This window comes from Archocentrus centrarchus, chromosome 20 (genome assembly GCF_007364275.1).
Source record: "Archocentrus centrarchus isolate MPI-CPG fArcCen1 chromosome 20, fArcCen1, whole genome shotgun sequence".
In the NCBI taxonomy this organism is placed as follows: Eukaryota; Metazoa; Chordata; class Actinopteri; order Cichliformes; family Cichlidae; genus Archocentrus; species Archocentrus centrarchus.
In genome coordinates, this window is record NC_044365.1 from 18,526,641 (window position 1) to 18,552,033 (window position 25,393).

The 25,393-nt window shown below is 41.2% G+C and overlaps 1 protein-coding gene across 2 annotated transcripts; it reads left to right on the forward strand.

Annotated features, from left to right (window-relative positions):
* On the forward strand, nt 1–25,393 carry epc1a (enhancer of polycomb homolog 1 (Drosophila) a). 2 transcript variants are annotated; one of them, XM_030756181.1, is made up of 14 exons: nt 1–403; nt 7,525–7,684; nt 8,807–8,952; nt 9,379–9,585; nt 10,017–10,165; nt 11,658–11,811; nt 12,876–13,034; nt 13,277–13,366; nt 13,566–13,714; nt 15,172–15,587; nt 21,314–21,438; nt 21,866–22,007; nt 22,497–22,943; nt 24,755–25,393. In XM_030756181.1, exons 1-13 carry the CDS (start codon nt 251–253, stop codon nt 22,910–22,912), a joined length of 2,466 nt encoding a protein of 821 aa, XP_030612041.1. In that variant the 5' UTR covers nt 1–250; the 3' UTR covers nt 22,913–22,943; nt 24,755–25,393. The 2 variants fall into 2 exon arrangements, with proteins under 2 accessions (XP_030612041.1, XP_030612040.1); XM_030756180.1 differs by having other exon boundaries at nt 22,497–22,908; nt 24,755–25,392.

Genomic DNA, 25,393 nt, shown 5'->3' on the forward strand with positions numbered 1-25,393 from the left:
TCCGCCATGTTGGCCATGGCGTATTGAACCGGGGAGGAACAGCGGTGCCTAGGAGAGAAAGAGACCGACAGAGAGCGACCGAGATCCGGGCCTGCCCGGCTCTGTTCGCGCTGCTACGGACCCAAGCCCGCCCTCAATCGACCGGCTGACTCTCAGAGACCGTCACAGATTCCTCCATGAGAACTCGAGGCAGACCTGCTGTTATTCCTAGCAGATCGAATAGATTTATGCTGCATCTTTTATTATAAAAATGAGTAAATTGTCGTTTCGGGCACGGGCACTGGATGCTAGTAAGCCCCTGCCCGTCTTCCGCTGCGAGGATTTGCCGGACCTGCACGAATATGCCTCAATCAACCGGGCAGTACCGCAGATGCCGACTGGGATGGAAAAAGAGGAGGAATCGGTATGTTATTTTATTGCCGCCCGACTGGCGGTGGATCACTTTGGCGGTGTTTTCATAGTGAGAGGCGCCGCTATGTTGCCTGCGCAAGCTTGTGCAAAATGGCCGCCATATCTGCTCTTTCGTGCGCACGATGGAGGTCGATGAAAACCGAATTTTACCAACCCGTTTCACCACGGGTGGTGTTATAAGGTTGTAACATTATGATATTTTATTCGTAAGCCGTGTTGTGTCCGTTTATTTGCTTTCAAGCTGTACCCGAATGCACAAAGAAGTCACGTGACTTGTATCTGTTCCACCATTTTGTTGACTTTCTCGTTGGTAAAGGCGAGCGGGATAGGCCTTGGACGTGGTGTACTTTTGGTGAGCAAATGCCAGGGGGAGACACTGAGCCTCCAGCTCGGTTTGACAGCGACGTACCGCGTGTTGACAGCCACAGCCCTGCCATGTGTGCTACCTGTGTGGCGGAGAATGCGGAGTTAAAAAAAAAAAAAAAATGGCGCAATGGCGGTAAAATGGGTTGTGAAACGCATGGTATAGCCACGATAGTGCTATCTCAGGGGAAGTTTCATTCATATATTACAGCACGATGATGGTAGTCTCGATTTCTGGAACCATATTCAAAGTAGTAATTAGTGCCGATTGCAAGAATGCAGTGATTACAGAGAAGTTCAGAAACATTTGCGTGTAAATTGACCACATAACGACGTTATGATGTTGCCTTACTGACGCCACTTATGTATTAGTTGAATTGCCTTCATAATTGCGTTTTTATATATTAAAAAAATAGAAAATGTTATTTGTCATTTAATTTTAGGGAAGTATTCTGGATTGTTTCTTTAACTTGTCTGAATTTTAGCTGGATACTATTTCTTTTTTTTTTGGTCCTGCTTTTGCTCACTTGTACTGAGTTAGTGTTAATACATTCAAATCATATGCAAATACAGGCATTTACATTAGCCTGAGGACAGATTATTCTATAATATATTTGAGCACAAAGCTCCTTATTTAGAGTTTTTACCTGCATTGAAAGGTGTTTAAATCTGATTCCAGTTGCCCATGCATTACCTCCTATTAGCAAACTTATCTGGTCAGCTCCACCGAATTCTTCTGAGTCACTTTTAGGACCCCCAAGATGCCTCAGCAAATGCAAACACAAAGCACAGATGGGGTGCAAACTAAGCTGAAATCCTTCTGTCCTCAACCTACAGTGCACATACACACAGCAGAATTACATAACAGTGTGACAGAAGAGATAAAGAGGACGGTTTTACTACAAGCCTGTGCAAGGCTTAGCTCCCTGACCCACATCCTGTCCAGCAACAGTGGGGTGTTGCTACACTGACTAAATACCCACATGCTGGCTGAGAATTATGTTGTTCTAACTTTATCAGCAGGCACAGTTTGTGAGTGTTTGTGGTGTCAAAATGCATATGCGTGACTTCATTGTCTCTCTAATTCACAATTTTAGCTTGCAAAGTGTAACCAGAATCTAAAGCTGGTTCATCAACTGACTGACTTCATCAGCGTTTAAACCTTCAAACCCCCGAGGATGAATCAACTTCTGATGGCAGAAAATGTATTTGCAACAGAACCGGGCACGCAGTGTTTCATCTGCTAATTGTTTCTGCTTGCACCATGTCCCACATAGTGTAAACAGGTTGTGTGGTCCAGTGACCGTTACCTTTATGCTCACTTTGAATTGTTCCACAATGTCAGGGGAAGTAAAGATGGGGGGAAAAAACTGAAACGTGTGCCACAGTGAAATTAGATGCTACTGTACAAACGGGCGAAACATGCAAAGCCATACAAAAATACCCCCCCCCCCCAAAAAAAAGAAAAAAAGATGCCAAATAAAACTGTCATATTAAAGCTCTACCACAGATGTGCATTTGCTTGAAACATCCATCCCTAAAGCATTTCAAGTTAGCTTTTTTAAGTTTACAGTGTTAATAATTTCAGCGGGGCTTGCATGGATGACAGCGTTAGCATTCAGTTAAAGGAGCGCGTCTCCATACTGATTGTGCAGCACTTGTGGACCTGGGTGATGCGGTGTTTTGTGATGGTTGACATTGTGCAGCATTGTTTCTCCACTGAATTATAAGTGTTGATAAACATAAATCATTTTTTTCCATCTGTTGAGAAGTAGCACCCCCCACCCCCCACCCCGCTTGTAGTCTTATTGCATGCATTACAGCACTTTGTGGAGTTAATACAGTGTGTATGTTTGAATTTACTGAAATGCACCATCCTCACTTCCTCGCCTTCCTCTGGGCACGTTGAGCTGAAAGCACCTGCTGGAGGCCACACTTTTGTTGCCATGGCAACTTTTATTGGAGTCATCTATTTTTCTTGGAAACATTTAATGGAGGGAACGCGTGGTGCTGTGAAAAATAGATTTTCATTTGTCTCTCCTCGATCTGCATCTGTGACCATGACAGAAAGCAGAACTGCCACTGAGTCCCAGAACATTTTGTGTGGGAAGAACAAGAGAATCGGAGGTTCAATATTAGATTGTGTTTTCTCGGGTGAAAAGCAGTTACAAGCTACTGTGTAACCAGTCATTTGCACTGTTTGTACCCACTTTGCACTAGAGATGTCACGAGACTAAATCTAATAAATAAAATACAAAGTGCATGTTACACATACAGTGTGCTAATGCCCAAACATGATCCTCCTAATGTTAAATTGTTGTTGCTTCCTTATTCACAAGGGGTCACCACAGCAGGTAGCTCCACATATTTAAGTTGGTCATTTTTTTTGACACCCGATGCCCTTCCTGTCAAAAACCCCTTGGAGATTGTCTCTCCTCCTGGGATTGAACCAGGGATCTTAAGCTTATTAGGCAAATGTGTGGACTTCTACACTGTGGAGCCTTTGTAAATATTGTTTAGGGAGGATTGCCACAATGGACACATTATCTTGGACATGTTCTTAATATGAAGAATGTGTGCATCATTTAATGACCAGCATTACTGGGGACCTATTGGGCTCATTTGCAGCTCTGTATTTTTGATCTTTGAAGCCATTAGAATGGCTTTGCATGATCCACTGTTCAAAATATATATATATTTTTTTTTTATGCATCTTGTACTGGGCCTTGTTGCAGGCCCTCAGTTCTTTCCTTTTCCTGAAACAGCTTTCTTCTTATTGGCTGCACCTCACAAACAGAATGGTTACAGCCTGAGCTGCATCCCTGATCTGCTTTCACTGACCTCATACAGAGCCAGAAAAAAACTTTTTTTTTAGCTAAGTCTGCAGCCTGATCATCAGGTCTTGTATCATATTTGTAAATACGCTGAACTAATTATTTGAACCTTTTGGCTGTTTCATATGCACATTTCACCATTGCAACATAAGGAGTAGCATCATAGGGCATTTACTTAAACACCCTCCTAATTTTTTACTTTTACTTAATTTGGATGAAAGACAATATTGACAAGGCATTTTTAGCATTGTTAAACTGTAAAAAAAAAAAAAAAAAGTGTGAACAGACACCATAATGACACGTCAACTTGAAAATTTGGCTTACACAGGTTGTTGCTGTAGGTCCCGTAATAACCTGGTTCACTTGTACTCATGTGCCATTCACAAAATCCCTTTATCCCCCACCCGCCCAATTCCTCTGCAGAGGAAATCCCAGGCTGTGAACCGTCCTTGTGAGGATCACAGCTGTGAAAGATCAGGATATCTTTAGGTCAGAGAAGGCTCAGGGGAGCCTGCTGCTACCTGCCAAGGCAATATCCTCTATAGAAGCCTGCAAAGGCAGGTCTGGGCCCGGCTCAGGTTTAATTGGCTCCTTACGCGCACGCTTTATGCAGGTTCCTTACCTCGCAAAGCTCCTGGGTTCATCAGCATGTCAGACAGTGGTGTTCTCAGAGGGCAGTTTTTGTGACTGTTTCATGGGAAAACATATCCTTTACTGTGTCTGTTAAGCATTGATTTATGGAGTTTACAAAAGGTCACATCATGTCAGCCAGCAACACTCTGATAAAGCAGTAGTCTGAACTGTAACGGTTGCTGACTAATGGTCCAAACCAAATTTCTAGTTTTGTAAGGAATGTATTTCACTAGCTTGGAGAGAAGAAAGAAATCTTGAATTTCTTCCATGGATATACTGCAATTTTTGCTTGTAATTATCAGTAAAGGCTGGTGTTTCAAACTACACTTTTAATTTAGTGCTGAACAGTTCTAAAATGTGCATGCAAAGCTTATTGTGTAAGTTTTAAAGTTTTAAGTCGCTGAGCTCAGAACCACAGTTTCTGCAGTTTGGGTTTAGCCCAGGAAGGGTTTTTTAAATGTACGATGACACAAAGCTGTTGGCTAATTTGTGGGAAGTTCTGTGTTTGTGGGAAGTGAACATGGCTGTGTGAAATTTTTAATAAGTGTGGCAGCCCAGTCTGCACACACTCGCAGCCAAATCCGGCACTTTGTTTTTGTCCTGACCCTGTGATTTGTGTGCCAGATTCGATCTTGGTTGAGAATACTATTTAAGCTTTAGTTTGTGATTAAATTAGTGCTTGGTAAAAATTGTGTATTTCTTTCTTGTGCTTGTTTAGAGCTCACAGCAAGTCCTGCATGCTGGGCTTTAGTAGGTTGTGGATGGTGTCTAAATCCTCACTGGTGAACACTTTCACAGTTGACACAATAAGCTGTTTTCTTTGCGTAGACAGAGTACACAATGCGGAGCTTGATGGGTTTACAAGGGGCAGATGGTTCAGCTCTGGGCACATGCTGCGTCCTTTGATGCCAGTTCACAGCTCTGATATGGTTCCCCTGTTACTCCATGCAGAGCTCCTCATGGCTTTGAATTATACTTAAGGCAGTTCAGACTGCCAGGCAAGTGTGGCAGTGTATAAAACTGAGTTGTTGTCAGGAAATGGTGTGTTTATGGTCATATTTCCATGCCACAGTTGGTATCTCTTAAACATTGACCCATTTTTCGAATCCAGCCAAGAAGCTAGTTGAGAAAAAAAAAGTGTGCGATGTGTAAAATGAGTAGGAGCTCTGTTAAAATACTTGTTAGAGCAAGAAGGGTCTTGAGTCAGTTTGACTTGATTGGCCATCTGTTGCATCGACCAGAAATAATAGGCCTACAGATATTGTGCGCTGTGGTGTGAGCGTGCAGTGGTAATAAGCTGCAGTGTCTTTGATGCAGATCTTAATACCAGGGCAGAGCTTTGCTTAGACTCCTGTTATTTAGTAATAACACTACTTGTGAACACCTAGCAGCAGTATCCTATTTGGAAAATTTAAACAGTGTTTTATAAGGGGGGGAGGTTCATATTTTTTGTGGGATTCTTCCAAGCATATTTTTCAGGCAACTATCAGTTGTGTAATACAAAAACATTTTGTACTTGCTGAGTTCAAAAGTCAAACCGTCTGAGTCATTTGCCCACGTTTTTGCTTCTGCTGCCAAGTTAGAGTACCAGATTTGAAGCTGAAGAAACTTGCAGGTATTTAAATCTGATCCACTGGCTCAGCACAGGCAGCAGAATTTCTGCAAACTAGTTTTGTTTTGGCTCACTTTGTGACTTGTTCCACCTGAGAGGTTCAGTAAATAAAAATGAGTCATTGTTGTGAATGATAGTAGGGGTTACCTGGGGGGTGCTCAAAATGAGGTGTTTGCCACAAAACACATGCTGCAAAGTCCAACTCGGCCAACTGTGAAGCTCACCTTTTCCAAACTCATTGACACGGCAGGGCACTGATACGCCTACGCCGTTCTCCTGCTGATGACTCATTACTGTGTTGGCATACATTATATAGACATAACAAACTATGATAAATATTGTGTTCCACCTGCCAGACAAGCCTAGACAAATGAATTTAAATTCAATTAAAAAATGGTGTCAAAGAAATGCCACAAACGCTCAAAGACAATGAGCAAAAGGAACTGATGAGGAGGTGGTGGGATTCACATCCAGGAGGTGCAGGAAGTTCAAACAAGCATGATTTTGACCTGATGGCTGACATGTTTGTCCCTAATTTTGATGTTGAATGCACCCTAGAGGAAGAGGAAATGTTGGAGGCAGCATATGAAGCCAGTGAGCTTGAGGATTTGGCAAAGGATGGAGAGATGACCATTCATGTAGCAGGCCTTTCCTGTTTGGAAACATTTTGTTTTTGAACAACTGCCATCATGCTTTGCACTTTGCACATAATTTGTGATGGTTTGGAGATGACATCAAAATTTGATTAATTGCACAGTTATTAATTAGACTAAACAATATTGTCAGCCAGTCTATTTCAAACATCTGTATTGGCTCAGAATTTCACAATTCTGTATTTCACAATGTGACAGATGTTTAAAATCAATTGCTGAGCAATATCCAATGCCAGTGTTTTTTTGTATTATTTATTTTGTGCCAGGAAACTAAAGAAATCTTTATCCCCAGAATCAAAACAACATTGAGCCAGTACAACAGATAAACATTAGCTGCTGCCATCTTATTTGCCAGTATACCAATGAAAGCCAGCGCAGCCGTAAACACTGGCCGCTGCTGTCAGCCTATGACATTTGCAGAAAAGACTAATATCAGCCAGTACTGCATCCCTAGCTTTTACATATGGATACTTTATTATACGGTTGTAAACATTTCACAGTTCAGTCCTCACAAAACTTTGATTATAGTACTCATCGAGTGAGAGGTTTAGGCTGTAATCGCTTTAATGTGAGAGGTCTGAGGCTACAGACCACATTTATTATCCTGTTAAGTGCTATTATTTGAGCACTTGGTTTGCTTTAACATCTGGACTGTTTATGGTTATTAGTCCTGTGCATGCACAAGGGAAAAAAATCATGCACCTCATAGTTTTAGTGTTAATAACTAAATCAGTCATGCTCATTGTTTCCATTACACACTGTTGGACATACCATAACAGAATGAAATGAAGTGAAAAAAGTGTGTGGTGTGTTAGAGTATGGATGTAATGAGATGTTTTTTTGTTTGTTTTTTAAACCATCTTGTTTACAAGTTGATAATCCCAACCTTTTTTTTTTTTTTTTTTATTTAAATTATTTGTGTACAAAATGTCTCTGGAGAAATCAAGAGAGTGATCTTTGCAGAAGTCGTTACATTGTTTTGTTTTTTTCTGAACAGCAATTTCTTTCTCTGTTCCAGGAGCACCATCTCCAGCGGGCCATCTCGGCACAGCAGGTATATGGCGAGAAGCGGGACAACATGGTTATCCCCGTCCCCGAGGCAGAGTGCAACATCACGCACTACGAGTCCCTCTACCCCGGGGAGTTCAAAATGCCAAAGCAGCTTATTCACATACAGCGTGAGTAGCAGGCTGTGTGCAACTGGATTATCTTCTTAGCTGTGTGAGTGGTCTGTGAGCATGTGGCGGTGATGTTGTTGCCGCTTGGCTGCACTGGATGGTTTCAGGGTGTTTATTCTGCTGATTAAGAGATTTGAGTGTTTGTGAGTTTTGATGAGAAACCAGTGAGTAATTAAAAGCTTTTATTTTTTTTTTCTTTAAGAGATATGGTTATATATTTTGTGATCTATTTTCTGGCCATTACAGTTGGAGCTTTTGGACAAAATATTGAAAGAAATAGTCAGTTTTTCTGAACAAAACCTTAAGATCAAGTCCTTTTGTTTGGCATTTGCTGCAGCCGTTAGATGCACTGTTTGCATTAGCAAAATGTCAAGCTTTGGGACTGCTGTTCCAGATACTTTCACCATAATTTGGTAGTCATCTTAACATTTTAAATATAGGGGCGGTGAGGGTAATACTGCAAGCGTTTCCAAATGCCACTGGCTTTGACAGGTTAATATGTTGATTACAGTGGGCTCTGATAGTGACTGTGCAGTAAACATCTTATTTTTCCAGCCGTGGGTCACAGCAGTGACAGCCACTTTTAATTTATTTTCTGCAGAATCTCAATGTCAGACTGGCAGGGCCAAAAAAAACAAAGCCACGGGCAATATTTATGTTCAAATAATAAATTAAATTCAAAACTCCTATTTGTCCTGAAGTCCTGCCTTATTGGATGGGTGAAAGCACACAACTAAACTGAAGCACAGCGCTCTGTTATGATAAAATGCTGTTTGTTTATTTTTTAGCAAACTTTGGCTGCAGTTGGCTGAAGATAAAGGCTTCAGCAATTCATATCCCATGGCTTATGTTATTGACTTTGTTTGAAAGGCACTGTTGCTAAACACAAAATGATGGTGAATTGTAAAGTCTAGGTTTTGCTGACTGAAATGTGTCATAGTTATCTAATATTGATTCATCAGTTTGATACAGAGGCCTTTGCTGGTATTGTTCAGGAAAGTGATGTTTTGTTTAGTTCAGCAGCCTTATTCTTGGAGATGTCTGTGAAATATTGTGTGTATTGGCTGCATCTGTTTCTCCAGTAACTCAACTCTTTTTTTTTTTTTTTTTTTTATCTCACAGCTTTTAGTTTGGATACAGAGCAGCCAGACTATGACCTAGATTCAGAGGATGATACGTTTGTGAATAAGCTGAAGAAGAAAATGGAAATCACCGCCCTGCAGTTTGAAGAAATGATAGACCGGCTGGAAAAAGGCAGTGGACAGCAGGTATGTCACCCTGTGTGGGGAAAGTATTGGTTTGTATGGACACAAACATGTCTTTTGATTTATTTTGCACAGAATAAAATGTACCCACAAAACATAAGTTTTGTACCGTGTGTTTTAGTAATTTGACAGGTCTGTCATTCCCTTTGTCAGTGGTTTCTTTAGAAGTAGCTATTCTTACTACTGATTAATAAGGGGTCCACGTGACTTTGAAAAGGTCAAAATGAGTTTCTGTGACATGCCTAAAAGCAACAAGACTGCTTCAAATCAAAAATCTTTGTTTTGTTGTGTCTCGGGCTGTTTAAAATGACTGCAGCTTGCTTGTTTGAAACACCTGGACTTAACTATTACACGTAGCTGAATACTTATTCCAGCATGATGTGGTTCAGGCCATTGCACTGACTCAGTTTGGCCTGTGTTGCTCCACAGCTTGTCAGTCTACAGGAAGCCAAACTGTTACTGAAGGAGGACGACGAGCTGATCAAGGAGGTCTTTGACTACTGGAGCCGAAAGAGGAAAACCTGCAAGGGTGGCTCCCTCATCCCCAACGTCAAGCAGGAGAAGAGGGATGGCTCGAGCACCAGCGACCCTTACGTGGCCTTTCGCCGACGGACGGAGAAGATGCAGACTAGGAAGGTAGGACCTTTTGGGCAAGAGAATGAGGAAGAAATAGGCAAATAAAATGAAAGCACTTAAGCTGATCGATATGTTATGTGCATATTGGATTTAGGGAGTTTTTTGGTTTCCCATATTGTTCTTTTTCTACCTTGGAGAAATCCCAGAGGAGCTTCCTAATCTTTCTTTTAAAGATAAAAACCCTAAATCTTTGTAATCGCTTTTCACCAAAGTCATTATAGAAGTAGCTCCCATGGATTTTGCTATAGTCCAATCATATTTGATTTATAGTCAGTGGTTCAGATGAGCAGATAAGTCTTTGTTCCTACAGTAATATTATTCTAAGATTAAAGATTTTAAAATGATTGAAAGTTTAGCGCCTTAACCTTTAAAAATGTTTCAATTTAAATGGGAACTCTTCTGGCATTGAGTCATCGCTGCTCTGCTTTCAGAATCGAAAGAATGATGAGGCATCTTATGAGAAGATGCTGAAGCTGCGCAGGGACCTGAGTCGAGCTGTCACCATCTTGGAGATGATCAAAAGACGAGAGAAGAGTAAGAGGGAACTGTTGCACCTCACACTGGAAATTGTGGAAAAGAGGTAAGAAAGTTGACTGCACTGCACCAAGCACCTTGTCAGACAAGTAGCTGTTATGAAGGAGGCCTTTTCACTTTTACTTGTTAACTGCATGCCCCACTTATCTGATTGGATGAGATGTTCAAATGCGGGTCATTTAGGGTAATGACTAACGGCTGTGCCCTCGCCCTGTTTTGGAAATACTGCCTGATAACATCTTAAGAAGCCGAGATAACGGCGTGGTGAACCTCCATGTTTGATTAGGCTGTTGGTTACTTGTTACGTCTGAAATTCAGAGCAATGCTTGTCTGCATGACCAATCATATAAAAGTCAGCCACGTATTTTCTGTATGGCCAGGCTTCACCGCTCCTGTTAATTGATGCCACAGTTAAATCGACTTTTGCATGCAAAGTTCACCTTGTTTATTCAGTGTTGTTAGGAGCATATTAGTTCAGTGACTTCTTGGTACTGGTCAGGCTTTGTTTTCCCCCAGTCTGTTAAGCAGTATAGTGGACTTCATCTCTGTATTATAAAATATAAACTTTATCTGTTCCAAGCTCCATTTTGGATTGTTTTTCCCCCCAGCGGAGGCTTTGCAATCCATCTAAACATGACATCCAAATGAAATGAATTTACTCTGAAAGTAGCTGTCAGCGTGAGCTTAAATTGGACCCTTCTCCTTGAAGTGCTTTTGATTTGTAGTGACATTTCAATTTCCTCTTGTTATCCCGGCCTGGTTTCTGCCTGCGCATCACAGCTAGTGCTCACTCTCAGACTGGACCACTCTGTTCCCAGTAGATAGTTTTTGCCGACTACTTTATGATCCTGTGCTTCTGTGGAGTGGCTCAGGTGTAATGTCTGGTGGGAGCAGCTTGTCACTGGTGTGTCAGGCCCTTTCTGTGCACCAAAGTTGAGATTATTTTTTCGGTTTAAACTATGACTGCATGGCGGTTTAATTTTTTGGAAAATTTGATGCATTGCAGTATAGGATACACAAGTTTCAAGGTTAATGTAGTCAAATAAAGCTGTGTGGAAAGCATTTCAGGTAACTGAATTAAAAAAGAAAAAGGCTTCTAAGGGAAACTAACTTAGGCTGTGATCCATCTGTTAGCGACCGAGGTGTCTACATGACAGTGAGTCATCTGCTCTATGATTAATCTACTTCATTTATTAAGGGGCAAAAAGACCAATGCATTTCACCAATATCTCATCATCTGTGCACTGTTACTTTGTATCCTGAAACCAGCTTCCTCCATGATACATTAGCGCTCATGCTCGCTGAGTAGTGTCATTAACGTGCTAAAACTAAATTGGATCAATCATAGGATGTGCTGTTGTCACAGATATCCAATTGAGCCTTTTGGTATCAATGCTTGATTGCTGCATCTTTGGTAACTATATGGATAGATGGAGTTAAAGCTGCCAGGAATGATGTTTTTAATATTAAAAATTGCTTTACACATACACCCTCTTTAATTCTCCTCATCTTCTTACCTTTCTCTTTGTGTCCACCAGGAATGCTTTGCCAGACTTTGGCAGTGAGGTGATGGCAGAAGCACTGGCACAGCGGGCTCTGGTGAAGCCTGTTTACGCCATCCCCATCATTCCCCTGTCCAGCAGTAACCAGTACAGACACCAGGACCACTTGGACATGAAGGACTACAAGAAAGTAAGGCCAAGCACGTCAGGGACAGTACGAAACAATTGATTTCCCTCCTTTCAGCTCCAAATGAGTGTGGGTGTTCAAACAGAATGACAAGCAAAGTATGTGAAATGTTACTCACTTTGAATTTGTCCTTTTTAATTGAGTCGATTCACCCACTGGTGATAGCTGCTGAATGCAGGATTCTATCTCGTGCACACTGACTCATACCGGACCTTGGCATTTTCATTTTGGAAAGGTGCACAGATCGAAATGGCGGATGGTTTAAATTATCAAAAATCATTGTTCTTGTGGATGTGCACACCTGCCTTGAATGAAAAAATTCGGTAAATATTACCAAATCTGCATTTCACTTTATTGAAGTATAATGAGTCTTAACAGCACAAGTATCAATGGTTATCGGTTAAATTCAGAAATATAAAGCAGAATTTAAACATATTGTAATATATAGTATTGTGACCTCAGTGTCCTTACAACTTCATTAGCTCCAGTGTCCACCAGCTCACCCCTTGCCCTGCAGGGAGACCTCTATTTCCCCTTCTTTTATCCTCTACCTCCTCCCTTTTCCTCTCTACCAGCTGGTTGACTTTTCCTTTTTATTTACAGGCACTTATTTTCGCTTTAACTCTGCCCCTCCTCCCTCATCACGCCAACCCTGATTAGACACAGCAGTTCCTCACTGTAGTCTCCATGCCTCTCTGTTTGCTTTGTCCCCAGAGTGTAAGGACTGAATGAACTCCTACTAATCCTAGCAGAGTTGGACTCTGTTCAGACAGGGAGGGGTCGTAGTCCCACTGGGGAAGTTGAGGGTGAAAGGTGGCATGGAGTAGATTTAGGAGGGAGGGGGAGGACAGCCATCTGGCTAGGCAGTGGCATCTGGCACGTGCTGCCATCTGCATATCAATGCCTCTGTTTACTCGCTGTTGTTTCTACACACACTCTACACGCGCTTGTGTGTAGACCACCAACACTCAATTACCGCCAGCAGTATTGCGCCACATTCGAGAAAGTCTTTTTGATTATACAGATTGCAGTATAAACATGTTTTCATTTCCTTTCCCTCTTCACAGCCTGAGAAGACGGAGGGAGTTCGAACCAAAAGGAAATATGAAAAGAAACCCAAAATCCTGCCTCTGTCAGCACCTCAACATTCAGGGCCCTCTGTGTTCAATCCCAAGGACCTTAACCAGTATGATTTCCCCAGCTCAGATGAAGAACCATTCTCACAGGTAACATTTGGTTCCAACTTTTCTGCAGTGATGTGGTTTCAGTGCAATTTTCATATGGAGACTTAATATTAAAAATAAACAAATGAGGAACAGAAGATGAAAGCAGTGTTACCCAACTAGTATTGTCTGTGCTTTATCTCTAAAAAGTTTGTTTGGCTAGTAATAAACTCCTTATTTTCTCTGTAGGTCATGAGTTGAAGTCCCTAGCTTTTCATTTACTTTACTTTTTTTGTGTTGTGTAGATCCATTCAGGTTCCTCTGAGGCAGAAGAAGAGAATGACCCAGATGGCTGCTATGCGTTCAGGAGGAAGGCCGGCTGTCAGTACTACGCTGTGAGTGCCCTCCTGTGACTCCTGTGTTTCTATTTATAGGGCCAACAGCAGGCTGGCCAGTCTGGCTGCCCTGCCTGTTAGTCTTCCACACTCTGCTGGACAGAACAATGCAATAATGAAATCACCTATTTTTCTTTTCCGCTTTTATTTGCACTCAGATTTAATATCTGATGGTTTTTTTTCCTTTATCTTCCCTCAGTGTCGTCCAGACGAGAGTGGCAGCTGGCCCTGGGTGAGCCCGTCGGAGGGTGGGCTCGGCGACCCACGCTTCCGCTACTGTCTGACCTCGCTGAACATCCCACGGCGCTGCATAGGTTTGGCACGGCGCCGTGTGGGCAGAGGGGGCAGGTGAGTTCAGTCTGGCTGTTTGACTGCAGAGCTTTCTGTTGCCGTTCTTAGATGCTTATGCATGCATTTCTCATTTGAGTATCTCAACACCCCCACTCCCCCATTTTTCCGTGAAGCACTTCATTCCTTGTTGCTGACTTAAAGAACAATAAGGGTAACATGAAGATGATATTATTTACGGTATTCATGATGTACCAAAATCTCCAAATTCTGGAAAAATGATTAAATATGAAATGTGTTTAGGAATGTTGCCAGTATTAAAACAGAGCAGGGGAAATTGAGCCAAGTGTTGGCTGTCACTGCCAGGGTTGTTTACCATACCAGCTCTTTGGCAGGTTACCAGCGGCTGTTTGGCAGGCACATTTTATTATAAATATCAAGCTGGTGGGTGAAATGATGAACATGACAATCCCATTTTAGGATTCACCTGCCACTGTAGCATGTGGGGGAAAAAAAACCTTTAAATGTGTCCTGCAGCCTTTTCTGATATCTCCTCAGTATTTAGACAGATAAATACACACACTGGAGGAGTTACCCAGCAGCCTCCTCAGTGCCAGGTGTAAAGGAGACCAAACAGGTCACACAGTATCTGTTCCCCGGTCACACATGAGATAAGCAGTGTTCTTTTTCTGACTGCAGTGACCTTATCAGCTTCCTAAGGGAGATTGAAGGCTTGCTCTACCTCTGGATTGAAGCGTCTTTTCAGTATAATGTTGTGTAGTAATACTTGATTGTGTTAGATAACATGGGACTTGGTTAAAAATATTGTGGCTACAGGGATTGTAGTGTCAGTTCATTTCTTTGCCTTTCTTGTTTACTTTTACAGGGTGTCTGCATAAAAAAATAGTAAAAATTTAATGTCCCAAAAAGACATTTACTAATTTCAATAAAAGAATAAAAGTGTATTGAGAATAACAGTCGTGTTGGTTGTTTAAGTTGGTGTCTTGAAATGCTTAAGAAAGAAAACACTGTGGACAGTGTTTCTAAACTTGGGACACTCGGAAAAGAAATTTCAATTTATGTATTTATTTTTTTGGTCTCTAGTTTTAATTATTACAATATTATCTAAAATGTCACTGTACATTTTAGATGTTGTATGTGGCCTTTGCGCTTTGAGCGATAAGGCTGTAGACTTATAAAAACAACAGCTCTGTTTTTGCTGGGTTTTACCAAGCTGGTCCCATGAAGCACAAAGCTAGACTTGTGATTACTAAAGTATTCTGTTTTGTGTGTTTTTATATTTTTCCCCCTGAAATAACCCATTATATTAGGTTGTCTCCACTGGGCATTTTAATTATTTGAAGGGTATGCAGGGACTTGCTGCACTCAGTGCAGTTATCCAGTCATTAGCATAGGATCTTGATGTTGTACAGTTAATGGCTAAAGCATGTTTTTCATGTAAACAGACCTTTTAATGACTGATAGTAAAAAGCTCACTTAGCATTTTGATGTTTTAGGATCTTGTTGGACAGAGCGCACACAGATGTAGACAACATCTACCAGAGCATGGACTCCGACCCAGAGCCCGAACCACTCGCTTCACCACTTCCAAGCTCTCCGCTCCACAACTCCAACGCCAGTACCTCAGAAACCAATACCTCGGACCCAACCAGCTCCTCCCACCTTCCCTCATCTCCATCATCCCTGTCGTCATTAAAACCGAAGGACCTCAGCCAGATTCTTTTGAACATTAAATCTTGCCGCTGGAGGCACTTCAGACCACGGACGCTATCTCATCACCCTTTGGGTGGAGGAGATTTGTCACACAGAGGATTTAGGGATTTCAGTCGGACTGTGTCGGGACTAAACCGGACCCTGTCTGGAGGAGCCAGCACCCAGAACCGCACTGGGCCAGCCACCACTCCTGTCAATGGTAAGTGAGCTGTTTCCTCTACTGTTTTCTGCTTGGATTTTTTAGGGGCGTGATCACATCACTCGGTCACAGATGTCTCTACACATTTAGTTGAACCAAATTAATTGTGTATATGTTTATCTGTTTATAAAGCCATAAAAAAGTATACTCAAAGGCTCAACTCACAAATCTGTGCAGCCTGTTTTCATTTTGCTTCTCAGTTGAAGTAGGTAAAGCATTGAATTGTGTTCCAGTCCCAATTCCAAGAAATCTGGGCCTCTGTGTAAAATGTAAACTTTCAAGTTATTTAAACCTTATCTGTAACTGGAAGTAGGTCAGCGCATCAAATGTTCAAACTGCCAGATTTTGTTTTTAGAAATGTGTTGCTGGCATCAAATTGAAAAATCAGCACAATGTTGTTTTTGGAGCTTTGGCATCACTGAGCATCACCACTTCTTTAAACAGCGCTTGCTTAAAGTCTGCTGAACTGAGGAGACCAATTCCTAATGTGGACTGCAGGCAGGGCAGTTTTAACAGTACAGTGCCATGCTGTCATCTGTAGCTTCATGGATGCTGGCTTTTGAACTGTGCATCGAGGACGGACCTCATGAACCCTGTAGCATCAGGTTTTCACATGTTAGACCACAAGACAGTTTTCCACTTTGCCGCAGTCTCTTAAAATGAACTAGGGCCTATTGGAGTGTTTGTGGATCTTGTTTATATGAGATTTGCTTTGCTTTGGAGAGATTTAAGTTGCATTCAGAGAGGTCCAGGCAGTGTGTTTTTGGGTTTTTTTTGTTTTTTGTTTTTTTTGAAGAATTTTTATTAGTTTCCAGCCTTGGCCATTGTGTACAGGGATGTGTCTCTTTTTTTTTTTTTTTTTTTTTTGCTTTTCTTTTTTTTTTAGAGCATTACACAACGTTGCTAGTCTTTTCTTGCCAGTGATCAAACGTTTTAAGAATGTTTTGCAGCTTTATGCAACAGTTTTGGAAACACATTCTGTGCTCAAAGGAAGTTTCTTGTTTGGAGTGTGGTTTGTAGAGCACCTTGCTGTACTTTGATTGTTTCTCATCGTTTCTTGATTATTATTTGTTTTGGGGGTTTTTTTGTTTGTTTTTGAGCATGTCTTTGGCTGCTGACTGTTAGCTCATCTTTTATTACATAAACCGATATTGGAGTATTGCTTTTGCGGTTTGCATGTGCAGCATTGTTGTTAAGTTTCTCTAAGCATAAATGCTGTTAGTTGGTGGTTATTTTGTCCATGTGGGGGCAAATAAGCCTGAATTGTGCAGCACTTCTTGAAGAGGCACCTTAAAGGTAGATTGCTTTGCTCCTGCCTGGTCTCAATGCTTCCAGTAAAATCATGTAAACGTTTTGTACTTTAATATCCTCTTTGCCTTTCATACATTTTTATTTTCTTAGAGATGGCTTTTCATAAATAGATTTGTGACATCTTAACTGAATCAAGACTGGAGAGAGGAGAACAAGGTGAAGATTTTAGACACTTCACTAACAAAGAGGATATGAATTTCTCAGTACCTTGGCTTGACTTGGTTTAAACTTGCCTGTTGGACAGTACTGGCAATTTTAAGGGGAAACTCTTATTGACTTTGTTGTATAATGACAGAAAATAAGCTCAGGCTATACCAGTTTTTTCATACATCCCAACATTTCCTCTGGGTTTATTAAAAAAAAAAAAAATAGAAAACGGCTAAAAGTTAAGCAGCTGGTGACGAGTTCTTGGTAGCCATGGATGTGACAGATTAGCCATCTAAACAGTTAACCTGCGTGGTTACTTACTATCATTGGTATTCATCACCAGTTCACTGTTGGGTTATACAGCCCTCACAGTTCCCAACAGTGCTTGTGCCTCTTAATGGGTGCAGTAAACAAGCAAGGTCAGCCCTGACAGATGCTGCACATCTCTCTGATGAGAACGCCTAAACAAGCAACATGTAAAGTTAAGTCAGCTGAAAGCTGCATGAAGCAGTGCAATTCTGCAATGCTTTGGTGTAGAAAATGAGTGGTTGTATTGCAGTTGTGTCAAAGTGAGCTGACATATAACCACTTGCATGTGAGAGCACTTTGGTTAATACATTTGCCTTACAGGCAAATGATCCCCAGTTTGAGACCGGAGGAGACATGAATCCAGCCTCAGGGGTCACAAGCTTGTGTGCTTCTGGTGCCAGTTGCAAGCCTGGATAAACGGGAAGGTTACATCAGGAAGGGCATCCTTCCTAAAAGGCACATAAATAAATGTAAAATCTGTGCCAAACCAAACATGTGGATCCATCCGCTGTGGTGACCTCTTGGAAATAAGGAATCAGCTGAAAGTAGCTTCTTTAGTCAGTAACTTAAAAAACAAACACGCAATCCATTTATTAAATTTATTTTAATTTTTTGTAAGAGTAGATTTTACATTTTTAAATATAATTGAAATTACAAACAAAAAGAGTGACTGGTGACCTCTCCAGGGTGTAGCCTGCCTCTCACTCTGTGACTGGGATAGGCTCCAGGTTCTTTGTGTCCCTGAATTGGATAAGTGGTTAAGAAGATGGATGAGACGAGTAAAATAATTAAATAGAATAAAGAGGTGCAGGTGGTGAAACACACTAGGTTTACTGGTAAGGAGTTAGTCCCTGACTAAGCAAGGACATGAGGGCAGCTGTCAGTCTTGCTGACCAAGTGATGTTTTTGTTGGCCCAGGCTGAACTAAACAGCGGTGAACTTTGGGCTTTCAGAGGACCAAAAGCACACCGATGTAGAGGAAAATGGTGCACAAGATTTATAATGCAAGTAGTGAAAAAGAACCCCAAAACTTCTAGTTAGTTATTTCATTTTCACAATTGGCCAAAAATGAAAATTATGATTTTAAATTAAAATCCATTTTTGTCCAGACCTTGCTGCCACCTTTGAAAAACTCAGATGAAATTAGATTGTGTGCATGTCCACCGCATTGAGTGATGAGGTCAAAATTCTGATTCAGTGCATATCTGAGGAGCTATTTTTCACTCAGATCTCAGCATATCTAGATTTAGGAGTTTAGTATTCTCCTCCCTGTTGTCAGAGAAAATCAGTTCTAGCAGCCAGTGGAGATTTCTCTATTGGATCTCTGATTTCAGAAATGATGGTTTATAGCATACCATAGTAAATAACTTGATCTACTCCTGATTCATTGTTTCAAAGATCTTTTTTTTTTTTTTTTTTTTTTTTGCGCTGTCAATGGTTTCATGATCACATGGAGTTGTTGCTGTTTCTGATGCAGGGTAATACAAACTATGTATGAAAACATGAGATGAGATGTGCTTCTGTTTGCAGTGTTGGACAGCGTCACCCAGTTGAGCTCTTCAATATGTCTAAGCTCGCAAAACTGCTACAGTCAATGGTAGCATTTAGCTTGTACCACTATTTATATACAGGTTTGAAATGTACAGTCTGCCCCCAGAACATGAACCGTTGTGACTTTGTGTTTGAGAAGCCTTCAAACTGGTCTTTCTGGCTCGTTATGCATTGTTCTTTATTTTGCACCCTGTAGCAACACGCCTACACCACCCAGAACCTATGGATCTTTCTCTCTGAAAGCCTCCAGAGGAATTGCATTTATACACACACACACACACACACACACACACACACACACACACACACACACACACACACACACACACACACACACATATATATATATATATATATATATATATATATATATATATATATATATATATATATATATATATATATATATATATATATATATATATATATATATTATAGTCAACTTGTGTGTGTGTTTGTGTCTGGAGTGATTTTGATGATCAAGTTTACTGGCCTGCCAAAAAGCAGGGTAGCTTGAACTATAATAATATAGCATAATTTATTTGTAATTTTATATATTATTAAAGTAACTCATGGTTTAAAAAATGTAGTGAATGAGATACAGTTTACCCCTTTAGGGGCGCATTCAGGCCGGAGGTATTGCTGCTAGAAAGAAAGTGATGACTGCAGGTTCACAGCTGCCAAATTTACAAGAAATCTGCCAAATTTAAAGATGATGGTAAACCCAACAGTATTGTCTGCGCAGAGATGGATTTTGTTTCAGTTTGTTCTTATTTAGCAGCTTTGTTTCTCTGTTTTAAAAGAAGAGGCAGTTTGATAAAGGACTCTAATTGGCTTTTAACTGTGACATTTTGATTGCGATCAGCTGTGGACTCTAGAACAGTTTTTTTTACTCCATCTATGGGTTTGCTCTGTTGTGGCTTGTTAATATATTTTTCGATGCAACGGAGGCAAAAAAAAAAAAAAAAAAATTTTTGTCACGGTAATTTATTTTTGCCAAAAAAAAGACAAACATTAAGAGACATTAAAATTATGAGATTCTCTTAGGTAGTGCCGATGTTAGGCTTTTTGAGGTAGTGCTGTGCTTCTACTGACTTGTTGATGATCAGGGAGAGTTGGTAAGGTAGGTTGTCACTGTTTGTCTAGTTGAACTTAGACTTTACTCCGCTTCAGTCAGGGCCTTTAAGAGAACCCTAACACAACCAGACAGGACTGAGGGTGTTTGTGGCCTAGCTCCAAAATTACCTTTTTTTTTTTCTTTTCTTTTTATATATATATATATATATATATATATATATATATATATATATATAATATTACCGTAACTCTGCGACCGTTTGTCCTATCAGAAAAATTCAAACAGTTCAGAAATTGCACTTGAGAGCCATGTAGGGGTATTACATTATTTGTTGCCGGAAGTCCACGAACGGCAGCACTTAAGTACGACACATTCGGGGTTATAGGGTTAATAATAAATGAGATCTACATGCTTCTTTTATTTCTACAGAGGGTACCACATCACATGGATCCGCATGTTTGATTTGTCACTGATGTTATGCCGGATGCACTTACTGCCACAACCTTCCTATTTATCCAGGCTTGTTACCAGCACTAAGAGTGCACTAGCTTGTGGTCCCCCCTGAGGCTGGGCTTGTGGCTTTCGAGTAGTTGCTAATAGTTGTGGCTAGTATTAATGTGTGCACCAGCTAGGTTAATGGTGTTGTGAAGGTTAACTGCTTCAGCCACTAGTGAGGGGCAGCCTGAGCATAAACCACACCCTTAACATTAGTGCAGTGTTCACTTCTGTGACGTAGTTGATCAGGCTGAATTTTACATGCTAGTAATGTTGAGGCCTGCACCACCAGCATCTACTTCCTGCAGTTTTCTCCACTGCTAAACAAAGCTGCTATTTTCCAGTAACCTTAAACGCTTCCCTTAACCTCACAGTACTAAATATATGAAAAAAATACTTGTTAGTAAGTTGGCTTTTATATAAGTAATCTTTTTGTAAAGAATTAATATTGAGTAGATGAACCTCAAACTAACAATTCTGGTGGTTGTTTATGGGAGGATGCCAAAAGGTAGAGGTAAACTCATCACTACTTTGTCTTATATGAGTCACTACTTCATTACTCCTTTAAGTAAAATAATGGTCAAATTAGCCTATTATTGAATTGGCGCAGTTGAAATTTAATAAACTTGATACCACAATGCACTTCTGAAAGATCAGTGTTGCCTGTATATGATTGCCTTGCAGTGTGCCTATCATAGAATTGCTGTATCATGAGATTCTGCCCTGAGTAACTTTGATTCCTACCCTTAATTCTACCGAATGTTGAACCAAAAAGCTGCCAAACTCAGCAGTCCCACATCCTGTTTTTTACCATTGCTTGTCATCTCGCCCACAGTGTTCACGGCTGAGCAGTACCAGCAGCACCAGGAGCAGCTGGCCCTCATGCAGAAACAGCAGCTGGAGCAGAGTGAGCAGCAACAGCAACAAGCCAACAATGTTACTACAACTACCAACACACAGGTCAGTATGGATAGACAAATCCCTTTCTACGCCTGTACTGTAATAGAGGAAGGTAGCTATCCGTTATCGTGATGGTAAAAAATGAGGAGGAGGAGGTGTTACCACATAGGTGTGATATTCGCACAGTAATATCTCTGGGGAGATTGATGCAAATCAAGTGGCACATCTTAAATGTGCTTTTCTGGCCAACCAGTCAGACTAAATGAGCCAGACTTCTCCCACTGATTTACAGCTGAAGGTCACTTCCGCTGTCCTTAGGAAATAGGACACATCCTCATTCCCACGAGCAGCATTAATGCCACTGGCTCACTTTGGCAGCAGAAGTGCTGAGCTCAGTTGTTTCAGCAGTTTCATACATTTTAACACCGCAGTCAAGTTTTTGGCACAGACCCACATGTTTTCTTTCTGTCTTTCTGTTTCCATCCAGGCGCTCGCGTCAAAGACATTAGACCAGGCCAGCGCACAGTTTGCTGCTTCAGCCCTCGTCTCCACGGATCAGCTGCTGGCTTTCAAGTCCAAAGAGGAGCTAGTGCTCGCGAGTGGAGTCAACGGGGTCTTAGCAGGTGCAGGTGAGTGATAGGGGAATACTAAGGGAAACATGTAGTCCCATGTGCGCTTTCCTTTATGTTAAGAAGGGCATGAGGCAAAGATGTTGGGAACTATCTTCAGGATATTTGCAGGTTGTGGGAAAAGATAAAAATGTTGTTTAAGGCTCAGTGTTTGGAAATACTTGGCTTAAAATGTGCATTCAGGTCACCTCACACATGAAAATGGAGGGCGGGGGGTGACAACAAAACCATTGCCAACAGCCTCTCAATTACCATAGTGTTGCATCAGCACCTCTGACGGTGTCAACAAACTTAACATAAGCTTCAGCGAGATGGGATTTATTGCAGCACTATTGGTTTGGATTGCATTAGATTGTGCAGGTGCGCCTCTGATCTAAAATGGTATTTTGTCATTGCATAGTGAACTTTATATCTCTAGGTTTGTGTGGCCGTCTGCCTACATTGAATTCTTTTCATTTGCATTTATGAGAGCTTTTCTTGATCCACTAGGTGTTTTCAAAGGTTTGCACCTGTCCAGCACCACTGCAGCCCATCACCAGAGCAACCAGTCGACACACACTACCACCACCGCAGCCCCCACTTTCCTCCAGCCCTCCTCCAACTCGGCCGCCTCTTTGCCCGCCAACGCTGTCCCCACCTCCCTCAACTCAACCCCCGGTGCTCATGCAGCAGCAGCACTGGGGCTCCTGGGATGCAGCGCTGCCAGTGCCACCCCCACCACCACTCAGGTCCTTATCGGGAACAACATCTGTCTGAGCGTGCCGGCGGCCGCCAACCTGGCTGGACGCCACATCCCCCGGACCCTCGGCAATATGCCACCCTCTGCCTTAAAGCTGTCCACCACCACCAACCTGCAGATGCCCAAAGTATCTGGAGCAACATCTATGGACATGAGCTCCAGGTGAGGCTTTGCTCAACATTTCTGATGCATATCAGGTAAATATAAAGCTACATTTATTGTCTTTTATTTTTAAGTTAAGGGAACAGGGATTGTGGCAAGCAAGAAAAACAATTGCAAAAATGATGTGCTGGTTGTGTCCCTGTTGTTGCTGTACTTGTGCAGTGCCCCCATAAGAAGAGTCTTGACAAATGTCCTCTAAATGCATCACATGCAGGCCCTAAAAATGCTGCTGTTATTAAGAGAGGAAAGAGAGACTGGCTGAATATGATCACTGTGTGAGATTGTGGCAGTCGTGTTTCACAGCAAAACAAAACCAAAAAAATAAATCAAACCATGTCCAGCTATCTTTGTGAGAACCACGTTCAGTTTTAGGCCATGTGAGCAGTTACATTTAGTCAAAGTTCAACTTTTTTTTTTTTTTTTTTTTTTGACTTCCTCTTTTTTCTTCACACAATTTTAAAAGCCTGTTTTAGTGGTAACACTTGAGGAATTAGGTTTCGGTTCAGGCAGTGGTTCTTCCTCCCATTCTTTGCTTCAGCATCAAAAACCCTTTACACCCCACACTGAAAATCTTTTCCTGAATCACTAAAAATTCAAAAGAAATCAGGGTGAGTTTTACTTAAATAAGTAAAGGTCAGTGCAGCAGCATCTACAACCTGAGGTTTATTTCCCTGAGAATTTTTTATTCATGCAGCTTAGTGTCACTTGTTTGCATCTGCCTTATAACTCACAGCTTGAGAACTGATGGGTTAGAGTTTATCTTAACGTGCCTGTGCAGGGTTCTTCCCGCCTATGGAAAATTTTTAGCATTGATGTTTTTCCATTAAGGAAAATGCATTTTGTTTAGAAAACACTTAAAAGTAACAAAACAAATACATAAAGTAAGGTAACACAGACTCTTTGCCTTAACTTTATGTGGACCAGCTGTGTTTACATGCGTAGTTGCCCCCAGTGCCAAATAAAAGCCCCGACTGTTCCCTGCTCCACACACAGTGTAGCAGGGAACAGTCAGTGGGGAAACTCTGATACCGCTCATCCAAATGACATCAGACAGTCGGACAGATTGCTTGAAATATTAGTCAAATTAAGCCCTCAAAGGTTGCATATTGGTTGAATTAGAGTAAAGCTCGCTGGGGATCTATTTGTACGTGACAGCTGGTCACTTTTATAGACGTTGCACACTCTGGTTGCCTAGGTAACCCCTAAGCAACAACTCTGTCATGTCAGTCAGCTATTCGTTGACCCTCACTGGTAGTTGCTTCAGTTGCTTGCCTCCAAGTTGGAGGTAGTTTTAACTCCAAGACCTGAGTCTGAGTTACTAACTTTCTTTTGTTGTTGTTGTTGTTTATTAACATAGTTGCCACATCACTTCCTTCCTGTCTGTATACACCCTTTAAGAGTTACATGTTTCCAGCATCATTTCTCTTTATTGTTTTTTTTTTACTTTTTAGACATTTTGTTTTGACTGACTTTACACAGCCACAAGCTTTAATTGGTTTACAGCAAAAGCAAAGCCCGCACAGGCATGAGTGGGTCTTCGGTCTCAAACACCTACATGTTTCAGACAAAACCCCAGACCTGATGAAACAAAAATGTAGTGAAGAAGAGAAAGGTTCATTGTAAGATTCAGTGTTGCCACAGTTTCAGATGAACTTTTATATCATGTTTGTTTTGGAATAAGCAGTAAAGCTTTTGCATTATCAGACACAATCCCTGGTTTAAGTAGTCAGCTGGACCTGGCAGATATTACCAAAGTAACTGCCAGGACAAGCAGCACAGAAAATCAGTCTGCGAGGCAAAAGTTTGAAGAACAGCAGGATTAATCTTTTTTCCCGTCTCTCCACAGGGAAAATCACGATGAAGAGAAGCCAGCACTGAACAGTATAGCAGACAACACAGTGGCCATGGAGGTGACGTAGTAGCGGTGCAGTGAAGAGTCCGCTCTTTAGGTGCTGTGCATCGTAGCATCGGGAATGCAAAAGGGACGGCAGGACTCGGACTCGCAGACGGGATGTGTGGCAGCGGCCGCTCGCTTGCAATTCTCATCTCTCATGCTTTTTAAAACCGTTATTTTTCTTTTTTCCCCTTTGTTTTTTTTTTTTGTTGTTGTTTTTGTTTTTTTGTTACTGTTAAAAGTAAAATATTGACACCTGTAAATTATGAATATGGCAAAGTTAGTATCTGTACAGTAACTACATATTTGTAATATCCTCCCCACCACCCAGTGTGTATATATTACTTGAATACAGAACTGTCCATTTGTGATGTTTTGCACTTGGGAGTCAAAGGAAAAAAAAAAAAAGTGAGCCAAGTAACTTGTGGCGTGTGAGAGAGATGTGTGAGGTGTATAGAGAAGAGTTTTATTACATCATGTGCATGGTGCAGAGCCTGCTGTTTTATCTATTTATTGTGCTGTGTTTACAGTTTCTTTGTTTTGTTTTTTTGTTTATATTTTTGTTTGTTTTTTGGTTTGGTTTATTTTTTT

Excerpts from the sequence above, each read along its gene's own strand:
- epc1a (XM_030756180.1), top strand. The coding sequence starts at position 251 with ATGAGTAAATTGTCGTTTCGGGCACGGGCACTGGATGCTAGTAAGCCC. Across the intron at positions 10,166-11,657 it reads CTGGAAATTGTGGAAAAGAG|GAATGCTTTGCCAGACTTTG; the intron begins GTAAGAAAGTTG and ends TGTGTCCACCAG. Across the intron at positions 13,715-15,171 it reads CGTGTGGGCAGAGGGGGCAG|GATCTTGTTGGACAGAGCGC; the intron begins GTGAGTTCAGTC and ends TTGATGTTTTAG.